We start from the raw sequence: 23602 nt of genomic DNA, 5'->3' as shown, positions 1-23602 counted from the left end.
CTTATGAAGTGAGGTGACAAAACAAAGTGGGGTTTTTTTGTTCAAGCACTGACTGGTAAATATGTAAGAGCACACCTACAGTTTCATTGGATATTGCATACAAAGCACTGGAGAGCAGCCAGGCAGATGTTTGGGAGTGGCACATTCACAAATTAAAACTCAACTATTCACAGTCAAGCAAGGCTGGACAGCAGAATAACACCATTTAATTGGAAATATCTGTCAAGCCACAGCTATGACTGATAAATACATTTATGGCTTTCAACTCACAAAATGCTGACAGCTCAATTCCCACACAGTTCCTTGCTCTCCAGTGACAGGCTGCTATACAGAACTGACAGACTAAGAGAAACATAGTACTTCGGCAGATCAGACCCATAGGCTTAGATGAACACAAACAAACATACTTTTTTCACCATTTATCTTACCTGTCAAATGCCAACTGTCTCAAAGTACAGCTATTCTGAATATATGATCAAGCTTCTATTACCCTGACATAGCAATATCTTTTTGCTCCAATAATGATTATTTCTAGAGCTACAGATAATGATTGCTTTTCTGTCAACTCTGACAATAACTAGCATCTAATATGTGCTGTTATATACTTAGATGCGATGGAGAGCCTTCCACTCACAGTGCTTTTTCTCATGCTAGTTAATGGAGACTGATTAAGAGAATTCTGACACTAGCTCTTCTGCTTAGAGACAGGAAGGCACAAGGTTTTGTAGATGAAAGGTAACACCAGAAGACACTTTGTTCAGCCTGGAATGTGACTGGAACAAAACTGATAGGAGGAATATAACACTGACGTACAAGGATGGTTGCCCTTCACATAAATGCTGTAAAATCTACTAAGATGCATGTATGTGCATTACTCATTTGATAACTTGTAATAATTGCAAGGAAGATGTATATCATTAACACTGTATGTCTGTTAGCATTATACCCATATCAGATCAATAGAAGCCACTAGTATGAAGTTCAGACACGCCTCTGTAGGGACTCCAAAACAGAGGCGTGTCAGTTCCCAATAAATTGATGTGCCTTATCCAGTAGAAGATAATCTATAAACAAGTCTAGGAAGACACAAAATTGCTATTTATATTCACATTTGTCAGTATTTTCAATATATGTAATTGTTTGATATAGCCAGTTTTTTCTGTGTCTACATATCTTTACCCAATTAGTTTCAAAAAAACCCTGTGCTGTGCCACTTGACTTTGATGGAGCAGAGAAATTGCACTGTCCTGATTGGAACTTCTTCCCCCAGTTACTCAGCCTGGGCAGTGTAATATGTATAATTCATTAATATTTGGAAGGTTCTCCTTCTTCAGTCACTTCAATTGATGCTGTTAATGGTAATGAACTATGGAACAGAGTAAACAGTGAGTGACAACATGCTGATTCAGCCTCCAATAACACATGCAGGATTAGACAAATGAACAAAACAAAAAAAACCCTTAGAACTTACTGTCCAAAACTTTATGAAGTACTGCAAGACTGTAGCAGCAACAAACAGACAGTACAGTAAGGAATACATTAAAAACAGGAGGAAGAATTTGTAGTTAGAAAATCCAACACAATTATTCACCCTAGAAGGAGGGGAAAGAGAAAGAGGTTACTACGATATGCAAAAAATAAAATAACACCCAATACATTCAGCTTTAGCAGAGCATAATGTGTATGATGTCAGTGGTATGTCCGAAACAGTCTGGCACTAGTGTTTCAGAAGCATTTTAAGCCACCATTTTCAATTAAGTCTCTTTCCTCAGGCCAAATGATCTGGTCCCCTCACATAGATTTTGCCCCCACAAAGTTCTACAGGACAGGACATAAGCTGGCAAAGCGTATGATACATACAGTCTGCATAGAAAGCGTCTCACACACTATGAACTAACTGTGGTCATCACAGAAGATTATACAAGCCTCTCCATTGATTTCAGCGGCTGTTCTTTGCTTACAAAACCACCTTCAAGTCAACTACTGACAGCAGTATTTTTATAATGACAGCAGATAATATTTTTACTGACTACCAGCACTGAATACGAACCGCAGAATAGTAACTGTCTGAGCAGGTCTTACGTATCATCCAGAATTGAGAACTGATTTTCACAGTTCAGTGGGTATCTCTTCTCCTGGTAACAATATCAAACTAAACAAAAGACAGACATGCCATTTCTCATAGGTCTTGTTAATGCCAGGGTTTCTCTATTTAAGGAGAAACTGCATGACTTGGGTTATTTGGCCTACAACTCTACACTGCAACACACATTAGGAACAAGATTTATTTTCACATATTAAAGCCTCAAGAAGTTCTGTGAAAATCAAGTTTTACTTCAAGGTTGCATTTTTTAAGCAGCGTCTAATTCATCATGTAGGATCTAATTCATCATTATTACACTAGGGTTTTTTTTTTTGTTTGTTTTTATGAACTTACCACGGACAGTGGTGGTCCATTTTTAATACACATCTGAAAGAGATAATTTCCAGTAAATTAAAAGAAAAAAATACATTCTCATTCTGTGACACATACTTCTAGTTTCTATGAGTTTGGGGTTGATTTTTTTTTTTATTTTATAAAAAGGTGTTTTGCCCCACTGTATCTTTTTCAGGTCCTTCTCAATCAAGCCAATTTTCTGTATTATAGCAGCCATCCATTCACCCCAAAGGGCCAACTGAGATTTAGAAGAGTTACGAAGAGTCTCTTAACATGGGGAACATAACTGAGCAACATCATGTAATAGTTCATTAAGCCACACTAGTTTTATGTGCACACAGAGAAAAAAATCCAAAGGACCCTTCAGAGTTGTGTGGATAAGGTATGTTAGTCTGGCATTCACTTCAGCTAAGCCTACCTTCGGGCTATTTTTGCTACCTCTTATGTTTGCTGCTTGATTGTATTTTAAAGCCAACTGAGGAAAAGAGCAGCACAGTGGGTAATTTAAATAGTCCACATACTGTTTTCATCCGGTTTTAGTATAAGGACAGATACTAGACATTTCAGACACACAGACATTCACTGTACTTACTAATAAATTCGATTTTAGCCAAAATATGTGTATTAGATTCTTCAGTATATTAGATTTCCTCAAGCTCAGCCTACTGAAGTCTCACTCATAGCCTCAGTCTTCAATACCCTTACAGACTTCTCTAATGATTCAGAAAGAAGCTAGGGAATAGCAGTGATGTCTTTGAAATGGTTAAGGTATGGGATTCCACTGTCAATCTTTGAGATAAAAGATTTTTAGTATTATTAGTAATACACATCTGTTTCAAGGCCGCAGAAGCAAGATAGAATGAAAGTTTTATAATAAGGATTTGCTGGTGCTGGTATCTCAGACCTGCCTTTCTTTCAACTGCTGATTTTTAATTTTATTTATTTATATAAACATTGTTTTACAAAGCTACAAGCAGGTTTCCTAAAAAGTTCTGTCTTTGGACAATGGGGCTACAATAGTAATATTGTATCAACAGGAGGAACTTCTCTTTCATGAAATCCAAGTACTGAGGGTCTGAGAGAGGAACAAATAGTAAAACCTGCTGTTATTTAAGGGCTGACACACTGAAGACATGAACACACTACAGTGATGATCTCAGGAGAGAGAAAATCCATCATTTCAGATACAGTAACTTACACGTCACATGCAGAACAGTGGTGGCAGCGGTCAGGTTTGATTAGCTGGCATCGATCGCAGTATCTGATTGCTGCAAAGGTCAAGTCATTAGAACTCATTTAATTTTACAAAGGTTTTCCCCCTTTAACGTAAACTTTAACGTAAACATAGAGCTTCCTACCCTCCCCTGCCATAAATATTCTCACAGACCTTCATGTGTCTACTGTCATATGATATGTACTTCTGATTTTTTTTAAGAAAAGTAACATCCAAAAGTATTTAAAATACTTTCATCTATTCCTACGTCCATTTCCATTTACTCTTTGGCTCCCCAGTCTTCCCATCTTTCATCCTCCGGCACCAGTCCCCTATTGCTCGCTTGCTTCCAGCTCTGGACAGGGTACTTGGGCATCCCATTGTGAAACTACATTCTTTCAGCAAGCCAACTTTCTGCATTAGCTTTCTCTACCCCCTTCAGCAAATAGTGATCTGTTCCATAAATCAGCTCTTCCTCATGTTTCCTCAATATTTTTAAACAAGCCTCCAGGCTCTTCTCAATGGAAATCAGGCACCAGCAGAGGCAGTTTGGAAGGAGAAAAGCCAACACCTACAGCTAAGCAGAACTGCTAAGAGCTGGCAAGAGCTTCCCAGACCACTCCAGGAACTTAAGATTGGGATTCCCTTAAAGGAAGGCTTATATTCAAAAAAGTCAGGTGTCCTTAGACTTTGGAAAGTCACAGTAAACTTTGCTAACAGTTATTCTTTAGTTTATGTTTTTGGAAAACTCTACAGGGTTGCTAGTTTCAAGAAAGAGAAACAGATCTATATATACACATATAAAAGCTAGATTTTTAAAAGAGTATACATATGTATAAGACAGCACTTTCACAGATCATTCATATGTAAGTTGAAATAAAAATGCCTATAGGTATTAAAGGCAAATACAGAAATAGCCCATAAGTAGCTTTGTACTGAATTACAGATGGGAATGAAACAACATTTATTCATTCCTAAATTCTAGCCTTAAAGTGAGATGTTTCTCCTCCTGCTGAACTGATACAGCTCAGAAAAAGAAGTTTAAAAAGGGGATATAAATGATTATTAAACTGACTGAAAAGGTTAATTTGCTCTATATGTAGCAGTATTAGCTATATTTCTTTGCTGTGTCTATTTTTTATAGCCAAAATTAGAGATAAATGTTGTCATTATTTGCTTGCTAGAAAAGAATTGTTTTGGGTTTTTTTCCAAATACTGCCTACATGTTGAGATCCCCAGACAAAGGACTCCAGTTTCTCTAGGGGGAAGACCACTAAGACCCCAACCCAAACAAATAACAAAAGAAGGTCACGGCCCTTGCAATATGAGCTTAATAGATTGTTAATTCAGTGACATCAACCGAATTGCACTGAATTAAACTAGCAGCTTCAGGAGCTATCTTTATCTCACCTCTTGATGCTGTTGTCGTATAGATAGGCAAGTCTTTAGCAGCTCTTCTCAAAATCTCCTGCTGGGATTCTGGTCTCTCTTCTTTTTCATATTGTTCCTTATCAGCTTTTGACAAGCAGAACTAGGAGAGGAAGAAAATGGAATGAAGGCGAGAGATTAATTATTACTTTGTGTTCTAGTTAAGCTCCAAGGAAAAGCCCCTGTGTATCTTGATCTTATGTCTTTGGACAACCCTCATCCACTGACCCATAAAATCCCACATAAAGAAAAAAACAATGCCACAGGAGTTACAGGAGATCCTTAAAACTCCATGATGGTCTGGGGCATATTTTAAATAAATTATCTTTATCTCTGTTCCATTATCTACTGCATTTTCCCTTCAACACAAGGGAAGGCAGAGACTCAGGGGAGTTTTAAGAAAGTGCAATCTTTCTTTTAATTCCCAGGAAGTGTAAATTAATGTGATCTGTGAACAAGAGGAAGCTGCAACAGCCCTTTGCTGCTACAGGGCACTGAAGTTCACTTACGCCACTTCCTCTCTCTGACTCAGAGAGGGGTACAAACACGAGGTGGGATAAAAAAGGCAAGCAGGGCTTCATGGCTTCAGCACAAAGCTGGAATTTTTACATGGGAGTTGTCACCACTAGTCTCAAAACCCATGAAAGCAACTTCAGCAAAGCCTGTGCAGTTTGAGAGTGTGTTACAGTTCTGAGTAGAGCACGATGAGCATTCCTGTTGAAGTCTCCCTGAAATGTCAAGCTTTAGCAGAAAAGCCTGGAGAGCTTTCACTCGCTTGTGAAACTTAGTTTGCTATCCACTGAAATTATGAGCTTTACCATTAAGGCCCACAAAACCCAGTGTGTTGACAAGCCCCTCTGGAGTGGGGGCTGAATTTCCTTTGGTGTTTTTTTGTTCCAAAGCACTTTTAAACTCTGAGCTTCCTGCATGGACAACAAGAGCCCTTTTTATGAGCACACATACAAAAAGCATTCATGGTAGTGAGTGGAAAATGCTGTGTGTGCAGCTGGAACACAAATTGGCTTACTGTGGTTTAATATGACCATAATTTCCTACCATGAATGTGTATATGATTAGTTCACATGGATTTTCCTCTCATCCTGTAGTTTTTCCTCTTTTGGGTTACAGTCAGTTGGCAAGCAAGCAACAATGAAGACACCACTTACAGAGAGGAAGAAGCAGTGCAACACTGCTGCAATTTCTCTATTTCTTAACTCAGAATGCAAACAAGTTGCCTCCTATCTCACAGGCTCTAGTTAAGCCTCCTGTTACATATAGTATCTTCCCAGTTATTGCACTTGCCCACCATTCAAAGGTGAAACAGGAAACATAATCTCCTCTTAAATAATCAGAAACTAGGATCAATCTATGTGAAGGATCAATGTTTAACATTTCAGTCCTCATCAAAAGTTTGACCTAATTTTTTAGTTTTAATATCCAAGATAGATTTCACTCGAATATGAAAACTGGAGATGCTGGCACCAAAAGTTTAAGATAGATATGAAGCATCATGCCAGCAAACAGTGGTGGAATATGCCCTTCCTCCCTACTGCCCTTGTGAGTCTGCTAGGTGATCCAATGCCTGTCTTCATGACCTACAATCGAGCAGAGGTTTCATTAAACATGAAATTCTACTTCTAGATTACATTTCTATGGCAAGCCATTAATGCACAGAAAAGGAACTAAATCGCAAGATTTAAAACTTTGATTTGTCCAAGTAACATCATACTATTACTCCAAAAATCCTGTCCAGGATTTTTGTTTTCCGAAGAGCTGTATTTCTGTTCTAATTTCAGAAATTAATAGGGCCATGAGACCACAGTCTCTTTGGACAATGGCAGGATATGTTCAAAGGCATCAAAAGTTGTCTGTTACCACATAGCGAACAGAATTTCCAATGAGGTTTCGGCAATTCTTATTGAAAACAGAAAAAGTCCCTTTGTTTCCTTCCTCTTTCTGGACCTTGTATAGTGTTAATTGTTCTTTCTTATGACAAATGTACAGGGATTACACTAAGACAACAGCAGCTGCAGAATCTTTTTTTAGTTCAGTAGTAAGATCACAGGATGCTATTTGTTTTGCAAGAATGGCTAATTTGAATGACTAAAAACATATACGTTTACACTCTCAGACAACAGGGAGATTCTGAAGTCAGGCTTTGTTTTTAAGTATAACCAGCATAAACTACTCACTGCTACATGAACAGAAGGGATTTCCTCAGAGAGAGAAGTGGTGGTGGGTTTCTTGTTTGGTTGGGTTTTGTGGCTTTTTGGTCTCTGTTTTTCATTTTTTGTTGTTTTGGTGGGTGGTTTTTGTTTTGTTTTGTTTTTTTTTGGGGGCGTACTTTCCCCCCCTTTTTTTCTTTTTAAAAAGCTAGCTGAAAAAGAAAATGTTATTAAATCTGATCTACCCCCACACTTGATACAGGAAATCTTCATTACATGCCATATGCCAACTATCCCTTTTCACTCACATGAGAAGCTTGCTACAATATTACTGTAACTGTAGGATAACCACTGTCAGAAGAGATTCTCTATTACTGAAGAATCAAAGCAGACAATAAAAGATACAGGGCATCAGCTTTATGAGCAGCTCTAGTTTTCACAGCTTTACAAAACCTTGAATAACAGTTCCAACCACATTTCAATTAGCTAATCTGCTTAGCTTTACCATTTTCCTGCAGAACCATCCCAGAGAAAGCCAAAACAAGCTACCCCAAAGACAAATCCCTTTGAATTTTTTAGGTTTAACAAATCAGTACTACTCTTTCTGCTTAGCTAAACAGCAGAACAGCCTTTAGCTTTTCTCACTTTATATTCTGTAGCTTTAAGATACAGATCCCTAAGCCATAATTAAGTACTGCAGAGCAGCGTTTGTTTTTCCTTAAAAGCATGGTTTTAACCCTTTTCAAAAATGTGTAAGGTTGACACTAGCACTGAAAGTCAGTCTTGCCAAAAATAGAATAAAAATTCAACCCCCACAGAGCAACCAAAGCCTCAAACAGTTTAGCCAATTTAAAAGCTTTATAAAACCAAGAAAGGGAAGTATTTTAAATTTGGTGCCAGCATTTAATCCTTACATACACATACCTTAGAGAAAATAGAAAACAAGTTAATCCATCTCAGGCTTATTGTAATTAATACTGTTCTTCAAAACAAAAATTCTTACAGTCATCATGCATTCTTTTGCCATTATATAAAGCTCCTTTATGTATTCACTTCTCAATTGTCCCTAAACCTTAACTCTTGACTTACAGCTGAGTGGTTCACTCCTCTGTGTTATGAGTATACACTACATTACTACTTTTTCTTACCAAAGGTCAAAACTGCCTAAAAGGGAAATATAAAAATGTTGTCACTGTATTTATCAATTTTAAAAATTCCAAGTTTCAAGCAAGCTACTTCATAGCAAAACACTGCACATGACTCAAACTTGTGATGAATTAAACGCATATTTCATTATATGAAATGTCATTACACAAAGTATACAGTATTTTAAGAGTAACTTGATCATTTTCATTCATGATACACTGTCATGCTGTTCTATTTTAGATAATGAAAAGGGAAAGGTGAATCATGCAGTACTGCAAACAAGTTTAATCACTGAAAACAGTTCAGCTATTTATAAACAAGGCATTGACATTTTTCTAACGTTATATTTACCTCATTAGAGGGGGATGCAGGAGATGTGAAAATTGTCTTCCAATAGGACCATACAAACATGAAAAATGACAGATGAAACACCACAAGGTAGACAACTGCAATAAAATACAAGTAAGAGTTCGGTGAATATAGCTGAAAAGAAATAAAGTCCCTGACCTTTGATGAGGGCTAAACTACTATGCTATTAATCACCTAATAAAATTAAGTTGTATTAAACCCTGTTCCCTGGGTAGACTTAGCACTCTAAGAGCACTCATTAGCAATAAATAAATAAATAAAATAAAATCACCAAATGTGATGGTTGCTATTTCTCAAGGAAATAATACACTTTTATGCATGATTCCAAAACAGAGTCTGAATGGAAAAAACCCAATCCAACCAAAAAAACCCAGAAGCGAACACAGCTTCACCTGTGGCATGTGACTAACCTCTTTGGATAAATACAATTCTGTTCTAGATTATAGTAAAATATTTGATAACTGACCTGCAGAATTCAAGTTAATTCCTGTATCTAATAGAAACAGCACAGTATTGTGCCACTGTAGAAGACACTGGTCATCAATGACAGTAAACATTATAAACCAAGGGTCTGGAGCAGACTGCACTCCAACATGAGAGCTAGCTGTGAGTTAAAAATGATTTGATTGTCTTCTTTCAAATGATCACAGGAATATCATCTGGGAGAGTCGTGCTATTATAGTCACAAGGGCAACAAAATGTATGTGGCTTTAGTAAGGTGCTCATCAATTTATGAATGAGTCTGTGTGATATGGTTGCTTTAAAGACCAGAGACTCAGACCTTATGACCCAAGAAGCTTCTTGCAATCTTGTTTCCTCTCACAGTTTCTTTTACCACTTGTCAAGAAGAAACAGATTGGTTGTGCCAGAATAGCAAGTCTTAGAAAAGAAGTCATACTAAATATTTAAATTATCTTCACATATTATCTTCAGTTGCAGGAAGAAGGAAACTTGACCTACTTTCCTGTGCACATAAAGAGAGTCCTTTAAGAAGCCGTATGACATACTTCATGGATGGCAGAACAGGCTCAAGACTTTGGAAGCTTCCAACAGCTCAGAAAACACTTGTGCACAGTCACAGAAGTGGTCTTAATTTATCATCTTTCAGGATTTTCACTGCTTGTTGGAGTAAAAAACCTTTAAGCTTTCTTCAGAGAATTATGCTTTTTACCTTTGCCTCTGACTCCTCCAACTTTAGATTTGGCAAATTTTCAGCTATAAAGCTGACTGAAAATGCAAGAAGCACAACCTTTTTCTAAAGCCATCCTAAAACTGTCATCCTAATAGGAAAGAACTTGTGTATCACTATACTAGGCACTGCATAATTAGAAAGTCTTTTATTAAAAACATACTATACACATTCAAATGTAATGTGGTTAAGCAATTAAAGCATAAAAAATGGTTTGGTAAAAGAGGAGAAACGGACACAAGATTGGAGTGGAGTTAGCTGCACAGATCAGAGGTTCAGAAGAAAAGAGGGTGAGAGGAGTTGATTAGAAGGGAAGAAGAAACAAGATACAGGGAGGGCAGGGTACAGCAAAACTAACTTACACAGTAAACAGTTCTATTCTGTCCATAAAAATCACCTCCAGAATTCAGATTTTTTGGACGGATTATGTTAAGCGCACACACAATACTTCAAGCAGCAGAACCTCAAAGTCTTATCACAGCCTGTAAATGCCCTAACACACAGAATAACAGGCACCGAGGCTGGCTGCCGTAAGGGTACAGATCTGTGCCAGTGGCACCAGGATTTACTAGAAAGAGGCAGCTGTTAAAAGTGCTCTTGCACTCTTGCAGTAACTGAGATCTTGCAATCTGTCACCATCATTAAAAGCCAAGTGCCTGTCCTCAGTAGCCAAACAGGGGCAACTCAAGAAAGACTTTCATGCTGTTCCCAGTGATGGACATCACTCAGTCTGGAGGAGAAAGAGCCTGCAACTGGCTGTCCATACTGGCTCTGCACTGAATAAATTCTTGCTGCTTTTCCCACTCCTGTGCTTCCAGGTATCTATCCTGTCAGTGCTCCCCAAGAAATGAGAGGGAGAGAAGATACCATTTTTGATGGCTTTACTTTGGCAGTCCATCTACCCATTGTTTTGGATAGCAGTATCTCCTCTGCAGACTACTCCCTGAAGCATCTTGCACCAGTTTCCAGTAGAAATATAAACCAGCTTCATTCCTATTCAGCTCATTTTCTTGTAATTACAAGCTAGATGGAAAATACGTCAAAAGCCTCAACCCCAATATTTGCCAGTTTAGACGGACTCAAGAGTCATGAGGAAGTCTCGGCTCAGCTAAGGGAATCCAGGATTCTTGGTGCCATGCTGTGACCAAGTGAGGTCACTTCTCTTTAAAGGCACTGATGCATATTACACCCTAATTTATGCCCTCAGGAGGACAATGTCTTACAACATGCTCTTAGAATCTTCCTAAAATATGTTAAGATCTCCTAAAAATCACCCTTAACATCCTTTTCTAAATCATTCTTAATACTACTTCAAAGACAGAGTCAGATTACAGAAGTAATAATATGTAACAGAAGTATATTATATCGTTAAGAGAGATTCAGACTGACTTTATTCCCCTATCCTAATGGATATAAATCTAGTCAAGAATATGAAATTACAAAGAAACAATTAGCCTTAATGGGGTGAAGAAATCACCACTAATTTAATCAAAACCTGTAATTAAGTACTGAAGTAAAAGGATTTGAACACAGTACACTGAAATATGGAACAAAATATACGTGCTAAGATGCACACTATCGATTTACATCGCAATATTACTGGTACTTTGGCCTTTTGACTCTTCTGATGTGATTTCCTGACTATTCTGAGTTAGCTTATAAGAACTTTACAAAATTTATGATAACTTTCATTTCAAATAAAAAAATACTTCACTTATCATTTTAAGATCAACCTCCTTGGTAAAGAAATTCATGTATACAGGGTGAGTATGACATGCTTTAGAATTGAAGGTGCAAGAAGCGTGCAGGTGACAGCTATTAAAAGCCTAACAGTCAGGTTCCAATGATACTGTCAGTCTCATTAATTAATCAAACATTTTTCTTCTCTGGTAGATCTAAGAGCACCTGCTTCAGTCAGACAGGCACCACATTTGTATTAAAGCCAGAGATCTGACTATACAACAACATTACTACTCTGCCAGGCTTTAACAGACATGGATCTTGCCTTTCTGGAAGAAACTAGGAAGTAAAACTTACTCATATACAGATCAACAGTAGAGCATGGCAGCAATCTGCAGAATTCTGTAAAGTCTAGGTGAAGCCTAGCTGTGCAATGTAAAAATGCAGGGTAAGACACAGATCCCATCTTGAACAGCTTACAGTTTATTTTGCAGATCTTCTCACTCTTTCACCTCTTCAGTAGAAGATGAAAGAGGACAGATTCTACTAAGGTTTCTTCCTTTCAGTGTTCTCCTGGATGCTCCCCACCAGGAAGAAAATTGCTAGATTAGCTTCAAATTCTACACTCTTTTGCAAAAGTATTTAAGAGATGAGAGCCAGGGGGTCTCACACTGTGAAGACAGTCCTCTGGATAGTCAAAATAGAAATCTATGCTTAAATCTACCACTCATGCCCCACCCCCACCCCTAAGCTGAAATGAACTCCCAAACAAACATCCCATCAATAATTTGTATTTCTACAGGAATAAAAAAGTTTTATAAAAATCCCATATTTTGAACTTCTGGAATCAAATCATCCTTTAGCCTTTAAAATAAGTGGCAAAGCAAGAATGCTGGAAATTTTTTGGTCAGTTTCTCTCTGTAAGTACTACCTACTGAGGCATATACTTGCCAAAGCCAATATGAAGACTTCAGTTTGTCAAAACAAGGCCTTAACCACTTGAGCTGGAAATTTAAAATTATAATGTGCAGCCACCTTTGAAACGGTTTTATTTTGCAGAGCTCTAACCAGCCCTAAAGAATGGGGTTCTGAAGGAATTTGGTAAGCTGTTTGGAAAATAGCAAGCAGTAGAACAACAATTCTCCCTCTTCAGAAGTCTTTCAGGTCTCAAGGTGTGTTCAGGAATAAACAGCAAATGGACTTGTGTGCAGTTCCTTCTCCCTTCTTTCCTGTTCTTAGAAGGTACCCATTTAAAAATACTTGCAAACCTAAATCATAATTGCATTACTTGCAGGTCTTGTCATCATCCCAAGCTTGTGATACCAGAAGCTAAACAGACTCAACCTCACAATATTTACTTTGTTTCTTAGCACTAATCTGCTCACCACACAGAACTTACACATAGAGGAGTATATTCACATTCTATGTCCCTTAAGACTTGCATGCAACAAAACTATTCATATCTTCAAAATAATTTTTTAAAAATTACCTTTTTCTGCAGTTGAAGAAATAGTAACTGGAAGAGAAAAAAAGATACATGGTAAGTAAATCTGTAATGAATCAAGTGTCTGGCTAGAAGTGAGATATATGAGATAGCTGCTTGTTCCAAAGCATACTACAGGTGTTGGTAGAGGCTCCCTATCCGACTCTGGGGTAAAACAGGAGTTAGCATTCCTCCTGCCAACCCCTGAGGCCTGGTGAGTCAGTGGAAGAGCTGAAGTGATCCAGTTCCCTGCACTAACCAAATGAGCACGTTCCTTTGTATAGACATTAATTAGATCATAATTTAGGTATGTTCCCCTTCAGATATGCACCCAGCAAAGTTTTCTGTCAAAAACTAGGCCAACAGGTGTACCATTGGAAAGCAGAAAAATGAAATAAAAGAAGTTCTTACAGAAGTTCCCATGCAACTATGTTACATGTAACCTACTTTCCTCTTATTTTTTCCCACCACTTCTCTTTTCCTGCCAACATGCTATTTTTTACTTTTTTCCCCCTGACCTGAATTCTTCAGGCATAGTTAAAACCTCCCCACTTCCTCAACTTGTTTTACCCCAACAGCAGATTCTGTTGTTCAAATCTACTTTGTATACTGCCTGACTAGTAGTACATCCTCTTGCCATCAGGCTTTTCCAAAACCTTCACACTTCATTCATCAGTCCAGGTAAGATGCTGAACTGAGAGCTGCTGTACTTATTGGGTTGCTTTGTTAGATAGCACTCCCCTTGCTGGATCTCTTCCTTCAACTGAATTCCTGAAATTCAATGAAGAAAGGATCTTTTCCCCAACAAGTTCTTTTTCTCTTCATGTTATACAGGAAATTTAAGCTTCTGGTTATTTAGCATGAGCAAGTGGTTAACAGCACACACTCTGCCTACTGCAGTTTACCTCACTCCATGTTGTCTGCTCTCTCAGCTCTGACATTTCTAGTTACTAGTCCATATACCAGTTCAAAAGAGCTTTTTCCTGATCCACACTAGTCTTAATTCTGCAGGGCTTCAGAATGCACTGCAGACTTCCTTCTGAAGGGTTAACTTTGGTCACAGAGGTGCGTGTGTCTCACTTAACTGCAGATACCTATAGTAAAAAGGTCTGCAACTGTATTACACAACGCTACTCCTTTTTATAGTCAATAAGAAACATAATGAGGTGGTAACATATAGATGACCCCTTCTTGTTTCAGATATGTGGTTTTGGTTGCTGGTTTGGGTGGTTTTGTGTGTATGTGTGTGTGTGCGCGTGCGTGTGTCCCAGTATTCACCTGACACTCTATCTATGGAAGCCTCTACAAAGTTAATGGAAAAGGTTCCAGTTCCTTCCATCTAAAGGAGGAAGAAATCACCATTTAGAATAGAACAAGGTTCACTTCAAAGTAAAGGAGGTCAATCCTAAAGAATAGCTTAATTTCACATTAGTTATGCATACTTCCACATACTCCTCCCATGTTTCTGTCTGAAACAGGGACACAATCCACACATAAAAACAGACCTGAAGCACATGATTACCTGAAAAGTATGCATGTAAATGTAAGAACAGGTTCAGCTGTGCCATGACACAGTCTCAGTACTACTCCACTGCATGCTACAGAAGCGGCACTATTTTTTAAAGCAAATCCTGTGAGTGTTTTTGCTTGAAACTTTTACTAATGTGTTATTTCTCCAGTTAAAACGTTTTCAACAACACAAGAAGACAAAATCATTAAAAAGCTGAAAATTAAAACAAGCTTGCTGAGTAGAGTTGTTTGCTCAACTTTGGGAAAAAATACTAAAAAAGTACTTTAGATTAAGCTTTGTCTTTGGCTCCTCATGTATCTTAAGTAAACACCTTTGCACACAGCTGGATAAACACATATTTCCGGAGACAAAAAGTATAAAAAAGTTCTTAATTATCCTCTAATGGAGGGAGAACAATGTTATCTATAAAACTACAGGAATTTTTTTGGAACTATTCTGGTTAAATCAATCCATAATCTGTAGCTTCATTTCTGCTCTCAGCACAAAACAAAATTGTGAGCCAAATTTGATGCTTGAAGACTCAAAATAATGAACAGTCTTTAGATGAGAAAAAAAAAACAAACTAAAGATTTTATCACCTGTGAGACTTCATTGAAAAGATCCCTAAATAAACTTAATAAAAATTAATTAACACTTCTTAGCACCAGGAAGATAATTTTCTCTTTCATATCTAGGTCTCTTAGGTCGGAATGCAGTTATTGGACTGTGCAGAACATTTTTGGTTTGGCAAACTCTTGCAGTTCGAGGTAAAAGCCAACACTGAAAGACTTGTGATTTTCATCCTGTCTTATCATCCTCAAATTAAATAAAGATAAAAGATGGCCAGTTCTCTTCTGCCTCAGACGTTCATGCAAGTTAACTGTTTCTATCCATTGCACTGTTGTTATTCCCATTGTCAGACAGATTAAATGAATAGCAGACCTACTACTTGTCCAAAATCACTCAGCAAATAGCAAATCAACAGTTTTACCGGATCTTTATACTACAAAGTAAAGCCTTCCAAATAAGCTAATATTAGTATTTGCTAGTCTGGCAATGTAACAAGCAGCTTTGTACCATCAAAAAATCAATTCTAGCTTTTGAACTCTGGTTCAGGAAAAAACCCTACAGAACAAGACATTACCATTGTGGCCCACCATCCCTGGCCTGTAGTTTGAGTTACAAGCTTGGCTCACGATTGCTTTTCTCTTCTACTGCTTCTAACTACTCAGACACTGCCATCAGTTTCTGCTAAATCAGTCCTATTTCCACTTCAAACATTTCTCAAACACTGTTTCTTGTTTGGGGTGTGGTATGGGGGGAAAAAAAGCAGTGCTGCCTTTTCACTAATTGGTATTTTCCAAACAAATAAGCACTGCCTATGATTTATACGATGACCTCTCAATGCAACAGCACTATACACTAGATTATATGTATCAGTACAAGGTAGTGCCTTCAGCACTGCAGTCAAGACAAACATGTTCATATTCCAGAAACGTGAGCATTGTAAAACAGCTGTTCTTTGGAGGATTTTAAAATATATACCCATGTCAGTCTATTGCTCAGCTACCAAAGGAAAAATAAGAGCAAAAAGATTCTTAAGATCAGCTTCTTAATATTAAGTTTCTGGTTTCTTGAGAAGACTCATGAAGTTCTAGCAAAATATTGCTAGGGAAGGATAAAAAAATGACTAGACAGTGAAAGCTGCAGTTCCCTTCATTGCAAAGGGCTCAGCAGCAGCATTCGCATGCTCACACACACGCTGAGATTCCACTATGGCCTCATAATTTCAAAGCATTCAACATCTGGGCATTACGGCACCAAGCAAGTCAAAGTGAACAAGCCCTATCTGACTGCAGTGCAGAGCTTTACTCTTAGCCACCTCAGGATTTCCAAAATCAGCTCGACTAGGGAAGGAGCTCAGCAAAGCCTGCCTGTGAAGAGCCCACACTGAACTTCATGCTGCTGCAGCTTGTCCAGGGACATACAGGTCCAATACACTCCAGTAGCTGGTCCTGCACCACTGAGAAGCTTACACGATAAACCTCCCAACTCTTTGGGGTCACACTGCAGTATGAAGCACACCAAGTATGTGGTTTCAGTTTCTATAGAACACTACCTTCAAAATACATGATACAGCCTTTTGTTAGGCTGGATTCAAATATACTTTTTAACTTGGTCCATGTAGAGGACAAGCAGAAATTCCAGATTCAACTTTGTAACAGAGGAAAAAGTTGTCATAGTTTTGATTTAGACATCTATTATCACCCCTGGCAAAGACACTTTCTCCTTCACGACCCCAGTTGTTTGTTACTCCTCTTTCTAGATACTCTTTGTCACATTGTGGTCTGTTATCTTTCATCTCACCTATGTCACAAGAATGAAAGAGGCGGAAGCCTATAGCTTATCACAGGAAACAATCCTGCAGACACAGGGACATCATTATCTGTGTAACAAATGAGACTGGGGGGGAAATGTCATTTGTTGGAAGCATTCCTCTTGGAGTGAAAACTGACCAAGGTGAAATTATCAGAAAGCTTTGGAGAACTTTTTAAGCTGCTTCAAGAAAACCTCCCAGAACGTCTTGGAAGAACAAGTATGTTTAGGGAGCTGGTTTGCTTTCAGTTTCAGGCTTATTTTCAAGATTGCTATGAAGTGTTCAAGCACCTTCCAAATCACTGCATAATAGGAAAAAAACCCAAATCTCTCTATTCTGAAGCAAAGAGGTGCAATGATCTGCCAAGACCTTGCCAGAAGCATGCTAAAGATGACGCATTTGCCTTCAACCTTGGAAGAAAATCCAACCGCTCTACAAAACCCACACACCACATCTCCCTACTCCCCTAAAAGGAATATTCCAATCAAAGCCAGATATGGTCCTTGTAGAACAAGAAATTCAACTGCAACTAATGTAGAAGTATAGAAAAGGAAAAGAACTGATCTTGTTACTGATGTGCTATGTTTATATTCCCTCCCACGATGGCTCCTAGGCAGGAGTCATACTTGGGGTATTAGAGCCTTTCCACAAATCTCAAGATTAACTTTCACATTTTGGCTGACATTCCTTATGGGTGGGAAGAAAGAGTGATAAATGTGCAATTGCATCCCTTCACCAGATGTACAGCCTTAACTTTTCTCATTTTTAAGGAAAAGGGTTAATATATATACACACACATATACATATATACATTTCCAGAAGTTATCAGCACTGAAACTCAACAGAAACTTCCCATGGGCACTACCCGATCTGCAAAGGCAGGCACCACTGACATTATCCTAAGTTTTTAATTTTTTTCAGAGAATGGCATTTAATTGAAATGGTAACATAATTACCATTTGCAAATGCAGACCTTAATCACTCACAAGAAGATGGCAGAAACATTCCTTACCGACAGAAGTGGGACAGACAAGTCAATTTCCTTGAGCAAATACTCATTTGACTTCTGTTAGAGGGTAGTACTGGAGCATGAAGACCTTATTCACCTCTCCAGTGTTCTCTAAAAGCTGTAATTCTGTGACCTTTCCACAATGAGCTATTTCTTATTTCCTGACTGGCAGGCACCCACTAGGTGCTTTCCTCCCTAAGCAGCAGGGAGTTGTTTTTAGACAAATGACTCAAGACAACTGACGTGACAGCATCATATAGGCAAAAGCCAACGCAGGAAGATGCTGCCAGGTCCCTGCTGAAAGGCTATGGGGGCCCAGAAATTGCACACATGACTTGCCACTAGCTGGAATGAATGTCCTCTGCATAGATTTGAGCCATATGAACCTAGAATTGTTTTATCTTCATATCACACTAGACTAGATTTATTGTGGTTTTTTTCACTCAAAATCTCCAGGAACACGATACAGGTTTCCCCCCGCAATGCACTGCTCGATAATTCAGAAAGCAATGTTTTATTTGGTGGTTCCACAGGCCTTCATGCTGCACTGGCATGAAGAAGCATGCATTGCCACACTGTGTGCCCCAGTGGTAGCATTGTCTGGGGCTGGTCTGCAGCATGTGTGCACCATTGCCCAGGTCTAACACAATGCTTGTCTCAGAGGCATGACCCATGGTGGACAACTCTTGCTGCAGAGGTGTTACGAAGCTACACCTCTTAGCCATCTACTCACTCCCCTACATAGCAAAAGCAAGCACTTGCCTTCCCAGACACTTCAGGTCAGGGGTGAGCTAGCGATGAAGGCAAGTTTGAGAGACCACAAAGAGCAGGGAATTGCAGTGATGAAGGGTGAAAGGCCTCTTGCTGTCTTGGGTTATGCACAGTCATGAGAAGGAAAAGAAACCGTGCCAGGGCTACTGATGCCTCAAAGCAGTGCCGCTATTTCCATGAGCACATAACACAGCCCAAACTTCACACACGCTGTGTGCAGCAACATCACTCGAGTGAGCTGCTTTGTGACTTCAAGTGATCACAAAAGGGTGCCTTCAAAAGCACTGCAGGGTGTGTGTGGAGAGGGAGAAATCTAGGGTAGGAGGAGAAAGGAGGAAGAAAATGCAGCCAAGGAAGAGGTACCTTGCTGCAAGACAGATGCTCTGTTTTATGGCCACAGATTTTCTATGTTCATGATTGCCATGCCCATTGCTACAGGATTCAAAGCAGCATTATCACAGGTAAAATTAATTAGTGTTTCAAGTTACACTGCAGATCTTTTTTTGTTACTTGTTACTAGCTATCATTACGATTTTTGTATGTTTAAAACAATATCAACACAACTCTTTCATGTAACAAGTAATTTAGAGCAGCCAGAGGCTTGCTGCCCAGAAAACATTCTCTTATCACAATAATAAAAGAGCTTTTTATTTAGCCAAAGTCTTTTCAGCCTCAGTGCAGGGTACATGCATAATTACAAACAGGACGACAGCAGAAATTAGCATAATCAATGCAAGATACTCTTTGGGTATTGTGTAACATTAAGGAATGAATTAAGCTATGACAACTGAAGAGATTTCTGCTATATATTCTGGGAACAGTAAATTCTGTGCTACCACTGCCACAGTTCAAAAACACAGCTATGAAGGCAGCTGACTTCTGGAACCCACAAAATCCTACAGATGGCTCCTTACCTCTGCATTTACGAAATATTCTTGAAAATTACACCAAAGGTCTCCTAATGGTCTTCTCACTGAGGGTGCCTATGTGTTTTAAATTATTTCAAAACCAAGAGTTACACTTGGTTAGCGTGCAGAAGGTTGCTAGGTCTTAACCTCACAGCCCCACACTTGTGTCCACACTAACAACCACAAAATCTACTCATTCTATTTGCATTTTGATGGATTTTAAACCTTAGCATTACTTCTACAGGCTCCCCTCAGCTGCTTACTTGAATTATTGGATTTTTTCATTCAGGTCTTTCCCCAAAATTCTACTTTACCACAACAATAACAGCTTTATCGCTCAGCAATTTGGAAGTGCTGCACATAAATTGTTTCCAATATTGCCTTTAAGCTATCTGACACAGCCAAAAGAAAGCCTGGTTTCTTTTTGAAAGACAAAGAGAGCTCTTACTTGCACGAGTCAGTGAGCTGTGCTCCATCTGGCACACTGGGGTACAGGAAAAAAACAGAATCAGCAGAAAGGCATGGAAACTCAGAAGCATCTGAGTGGAGCTAGCTTATGTCCACACCACTAATTAATTACATTTAAATTTGAAGGAGGGGTATTTAAGCTCAGGCTGTCCAGATCAAGCTCATAGTAACACTACACTCAAGTATCTGGATACATGAAAGGGCTTTTTGTGTTAGGAGTAGCTCCAGTGGTTCTGTAGTTGACACTACTAAGACACTTTCAAGAAATAGGAGAGATAAACAGCATAATCAGCTGGTGTTTACAAGAGTGCCAGTATCATATGTTGTATGGAGTAGTCTTACACACCCTGCACAAGATTACGTGTTCTGCAGGTAATACTACATATATATAAACCATCAATATATTTAAAGTAAAAAAACAAAATAAACAAAAAAACCCACCCAACCAAAAAACAACATACAATTCGTCCTCATAACAGAATTTTTCAGGTAATAAGGGAGTTACCATTTATTTCCTAAAAAAGAACACTCTAATTCACGGTTGTGACTGCCAGTCAATACCTGTCTTGAACATTAAGGTCACTCAAAGCTGAGTGTCTTATGGTTCAGGACGCTACTAGTAAATCCAGTTATTTCTACTCTAGACAGATTAAAATAGAGCAACAGTCTTTACTTAGCTATTCCATACATCTGTGAGGTATGATTGCAGGAGAGCAGAGGTGTTAGTTCATGGGGGACAAATGACACAGCTGCTGTGACCTGCAAACATGAACCATTGCCCAGTGGCGAGAACTGTCAGCAGACAGTAGGGATCCACTTTGTTAATCAGGCCCCCTTCTTTGCATGGGCTTCAGACTCCTCCAAAATCAGCTGTCTCCTTACTTACTTACTGGCCCTGCCTGCAACAAGTGGTTTCCTCAAATATTAGGATAAAACCTCCTTGCAAAACTCCATGGATAATAATCACCTAGTAAATCTCATTACAAAGTTATTAGGCACTCTGTTTTGCCAGAAGGATTTTACTGCTGCCACATTCATCAGCAAATGGGAGAAATCAAACTGCCCAGCAAGCCAACCTCCCCTCACGTGTTAGGTCACTGGATTCCTCAAATGAAGTTTCAGGTTCAACTTGGTTTGTAACATTGGTCAGGTTTGATTGCTATTTGCCACCTGAGATGAAATACGGAACTACCTATGATGAGAAGAGCTAATTTTCTGCCAGCAACACAACAATGTAGCAGCGAGTAATGTGATTTACATGAACTCCCATTGAGACATTAGTAAGCTGCGCTATTGAACAGAGCTCTTTAAGGAAGTTTTGTTTGAAAAACTTGTCATTTAAAACCATGCCTATTAGTTGTGGGAAAGTTTAATAATGGGGAATTCATGTCTTCACCATACCAAACTTGTAAGTATTAAATAATAATATTAATAAAATATTTCATTAACCTATTTATGGAATAAATAAAGGTTCAAAGACTTCTCATGCTGATTTAGAGAATCTGTCCATATATGTATGGCTCATCAAGTTGGGTGATAAAAATTGCTGCCATCTTTTGATGCTGGAGGCTTTTCTGTTTGTTCTTCTTGCAAAAGAAAATGTCATTCATTAAATCTTACTTGGACTGAAAAGTCTTGGGACAAGCCATGACTGTAGCTAAAGCTACTTCTAGTTTTTTTGCAAAAGGAAAAAATAACCAGCAAGTCCTCAGGAATGCAACAAAAAATCCAGGTGCTGCAGAGGGGAAAAAACATAAGGGAAAACAGGACAGAAAGTTTTGGCTGGAGGACAAGATCAGAAGGGCATGTTTTTGTTGCACCAGGTCTCATTTAACTACCAGACCACTTAAGAATGTGAAAAAATGACAGCACAAAGACTGTATGAGCCACTGCAAAGGGATTCTTGGATACTCCAGAAAATCCTTATTAAAACTTAGAAAGTACTCCAGAGTAAACAGAGAGGCAAGCATATGTAAGAGCATAGCCTATCATCCATATAGCTCTCATTCTGTAAATTTTGCTTCCAATAAATAAATAATAGTAAAACCTCACAGTCAGTGTGGGCAGTAGGGAGAAACAGGATATTTACAAGTTTGAGAATGTCAATAGAAAAAAGCCACACAAAAGAGAGAAAATTACTAAACCTAGTGCTCAATGGTCTTTAAGCTTCCCTTTGCCTAAATTCATAATTTGTATAAATTATGAATTATTTAAAAAAGTTCAAGTCTACACTCTGCACCAGTTGCTGCTTTAGCTTTATCTCAGCAGGTATCTACCTGCAACACAGCAAGTAATATCTCTGTATGCAATTACCAGCCTGAAATCATTATTTTTTAAATACGTAATTATTTTAAAAAAAACACATGAAACTTAGGGAGCAGTAGATTAAGCAGATAAAAATATACACACAGGAAACATCCCCACAAAAATCCTATGTGCAACGTTAATCTTTTTCCAGATACTGCAAAAAAACACCTGCATGTTCCATAGGATTTTTCAGAACAGAACAGAAATCAAATTTTCTCTGTTTTGGGCTCCTTTGCAATGTTTGGGTAAATCTACATGTCACAAACCCACAGACGTGAAAGTCTTCAGGTAGCATCAATCCCAGCATTGTGGAAATACACTTCACTTCTCTGTTTTTTTAATCCAAACTAGACAAACGAAAAGCAATGACTACTCGTCAAGAATGGAACAATATCAGGTTCTCTGCATTCACACTATGACAAGGCAGTAGCCATGGCACTTAACATAAAGTTTTAAGTTTACCACATACAACTGCAAACCAGTTTATAAAATAACTGTCTATTTAGGTCTCTTCAAACAAATGATGTCTGTTCCTCTCAGAGTTACTTAAATTTAATCTAAATTTTGTTTCATTGTCTCTGCAGCAGCAGCTTGCCTAATTCCAGATGAATTAGTCCTTCAATCTCTAAATTTTTTTTTGCCCCAAAGGTGTGTGTGCGGGTGTCTGTGTGTGTGTGTGAAGGGGGGGGGGGGGAGGGGAGAAGGGGAGAGGGAGAAGGGGAGAGAGAGAGAGAGAGAGAGAACAGCTATCTTCTATCTTAGCCCTACTTAGTGCTTCACAAGACATGCGTAAGAATTCCCTGCTCTGGAGATAAACAGACGTCAGGATGCACAACTGAACTGCCACCAAAAAACCACAACCCTGCAGAACCCCCTCGCTTGATCTGTCTGTAAACCACATGATTAAAATGGTTCTGTGCTTCATATTTATGACAATGCTGCACCATATATGGCATGAGAGAGACAGCTACAGAAGCTGCAAAGGCAAAGCATGATCTTGTGATCCAGTTCTCTTGACACCCTCCTAAAACAATTTTGATACTCAAAAAGAAACATGAATAAGAAACAGATGAGCCATTTGGTCTTTCAAAAAAAAAAAAAAAAAAAAAGGAAAAGCAGAGGCCTGAAGTGCTGCAGAGGAG

General features: G+C 38.6%; 1 protein-coding gene across 7 annotated transcripts in view; it reads right to left on the bottom strand.

The window, feature by feature from the left end:
• Nucleotides 1-23602, bottom strand: part of ZDHHC20 (zinc finger DHHC-type palmitoyltransferase 20) — a 66044-nt gene that overhangs the window by 35306 nt on the left and 7136 nt on the right. For all 7 annotated transcript variants that reach the window (XM_040583495.1, XM_040583490.1, XM_040583492.1 and 4 more), the window contains exons 2-7: nucleotides 13117-13143; nucleotides 8741-8835; nucleotides 5061-5181; nucleotides 3636-3705; nucleotides 2438-2470; nucleotides 1472-1592 (exon numbers count right to left, since the gene is read on the bottom strand). In XM_040583495.1, the coding sequence (XP_040439429.1) occupies nucleotides 1472-1592; nucleotides 2438-2470; nucleotides 3636-3705; nucleotides 5061-5181; nucleotides 8741-8835; nucleotides 13117-13143 (467 nt within the window). The remainder of the gene's footprint in view (nucleotides 1-1471; nucleotides 1593-2437; nucleotides 2471-3635; nucleotides 3706-5060; nucleotides 5182-8740; nucleotides 8836-13116; nucleotides 13144-23602) is intronic.

Source organism: Falco naumanni, chromosome 2, assembly GCF_017639655.2.
Source record: "Falco naumanni isolate bFalNau1 chromosome 2, bFalNau1.pat, whole genome shotgun sequence".
Classification (NCBI taxonomy): Eukaryota; Metazoa; Chordata; class Aves; order Falconiformes; family Falconidae; genus Falco; species Falco naumanni.
The sequence above is the reverse complement of the archived record's forward strand: the minus strand, read 5'-3'. Positions and strand labels throughout refer to the sequence as shown.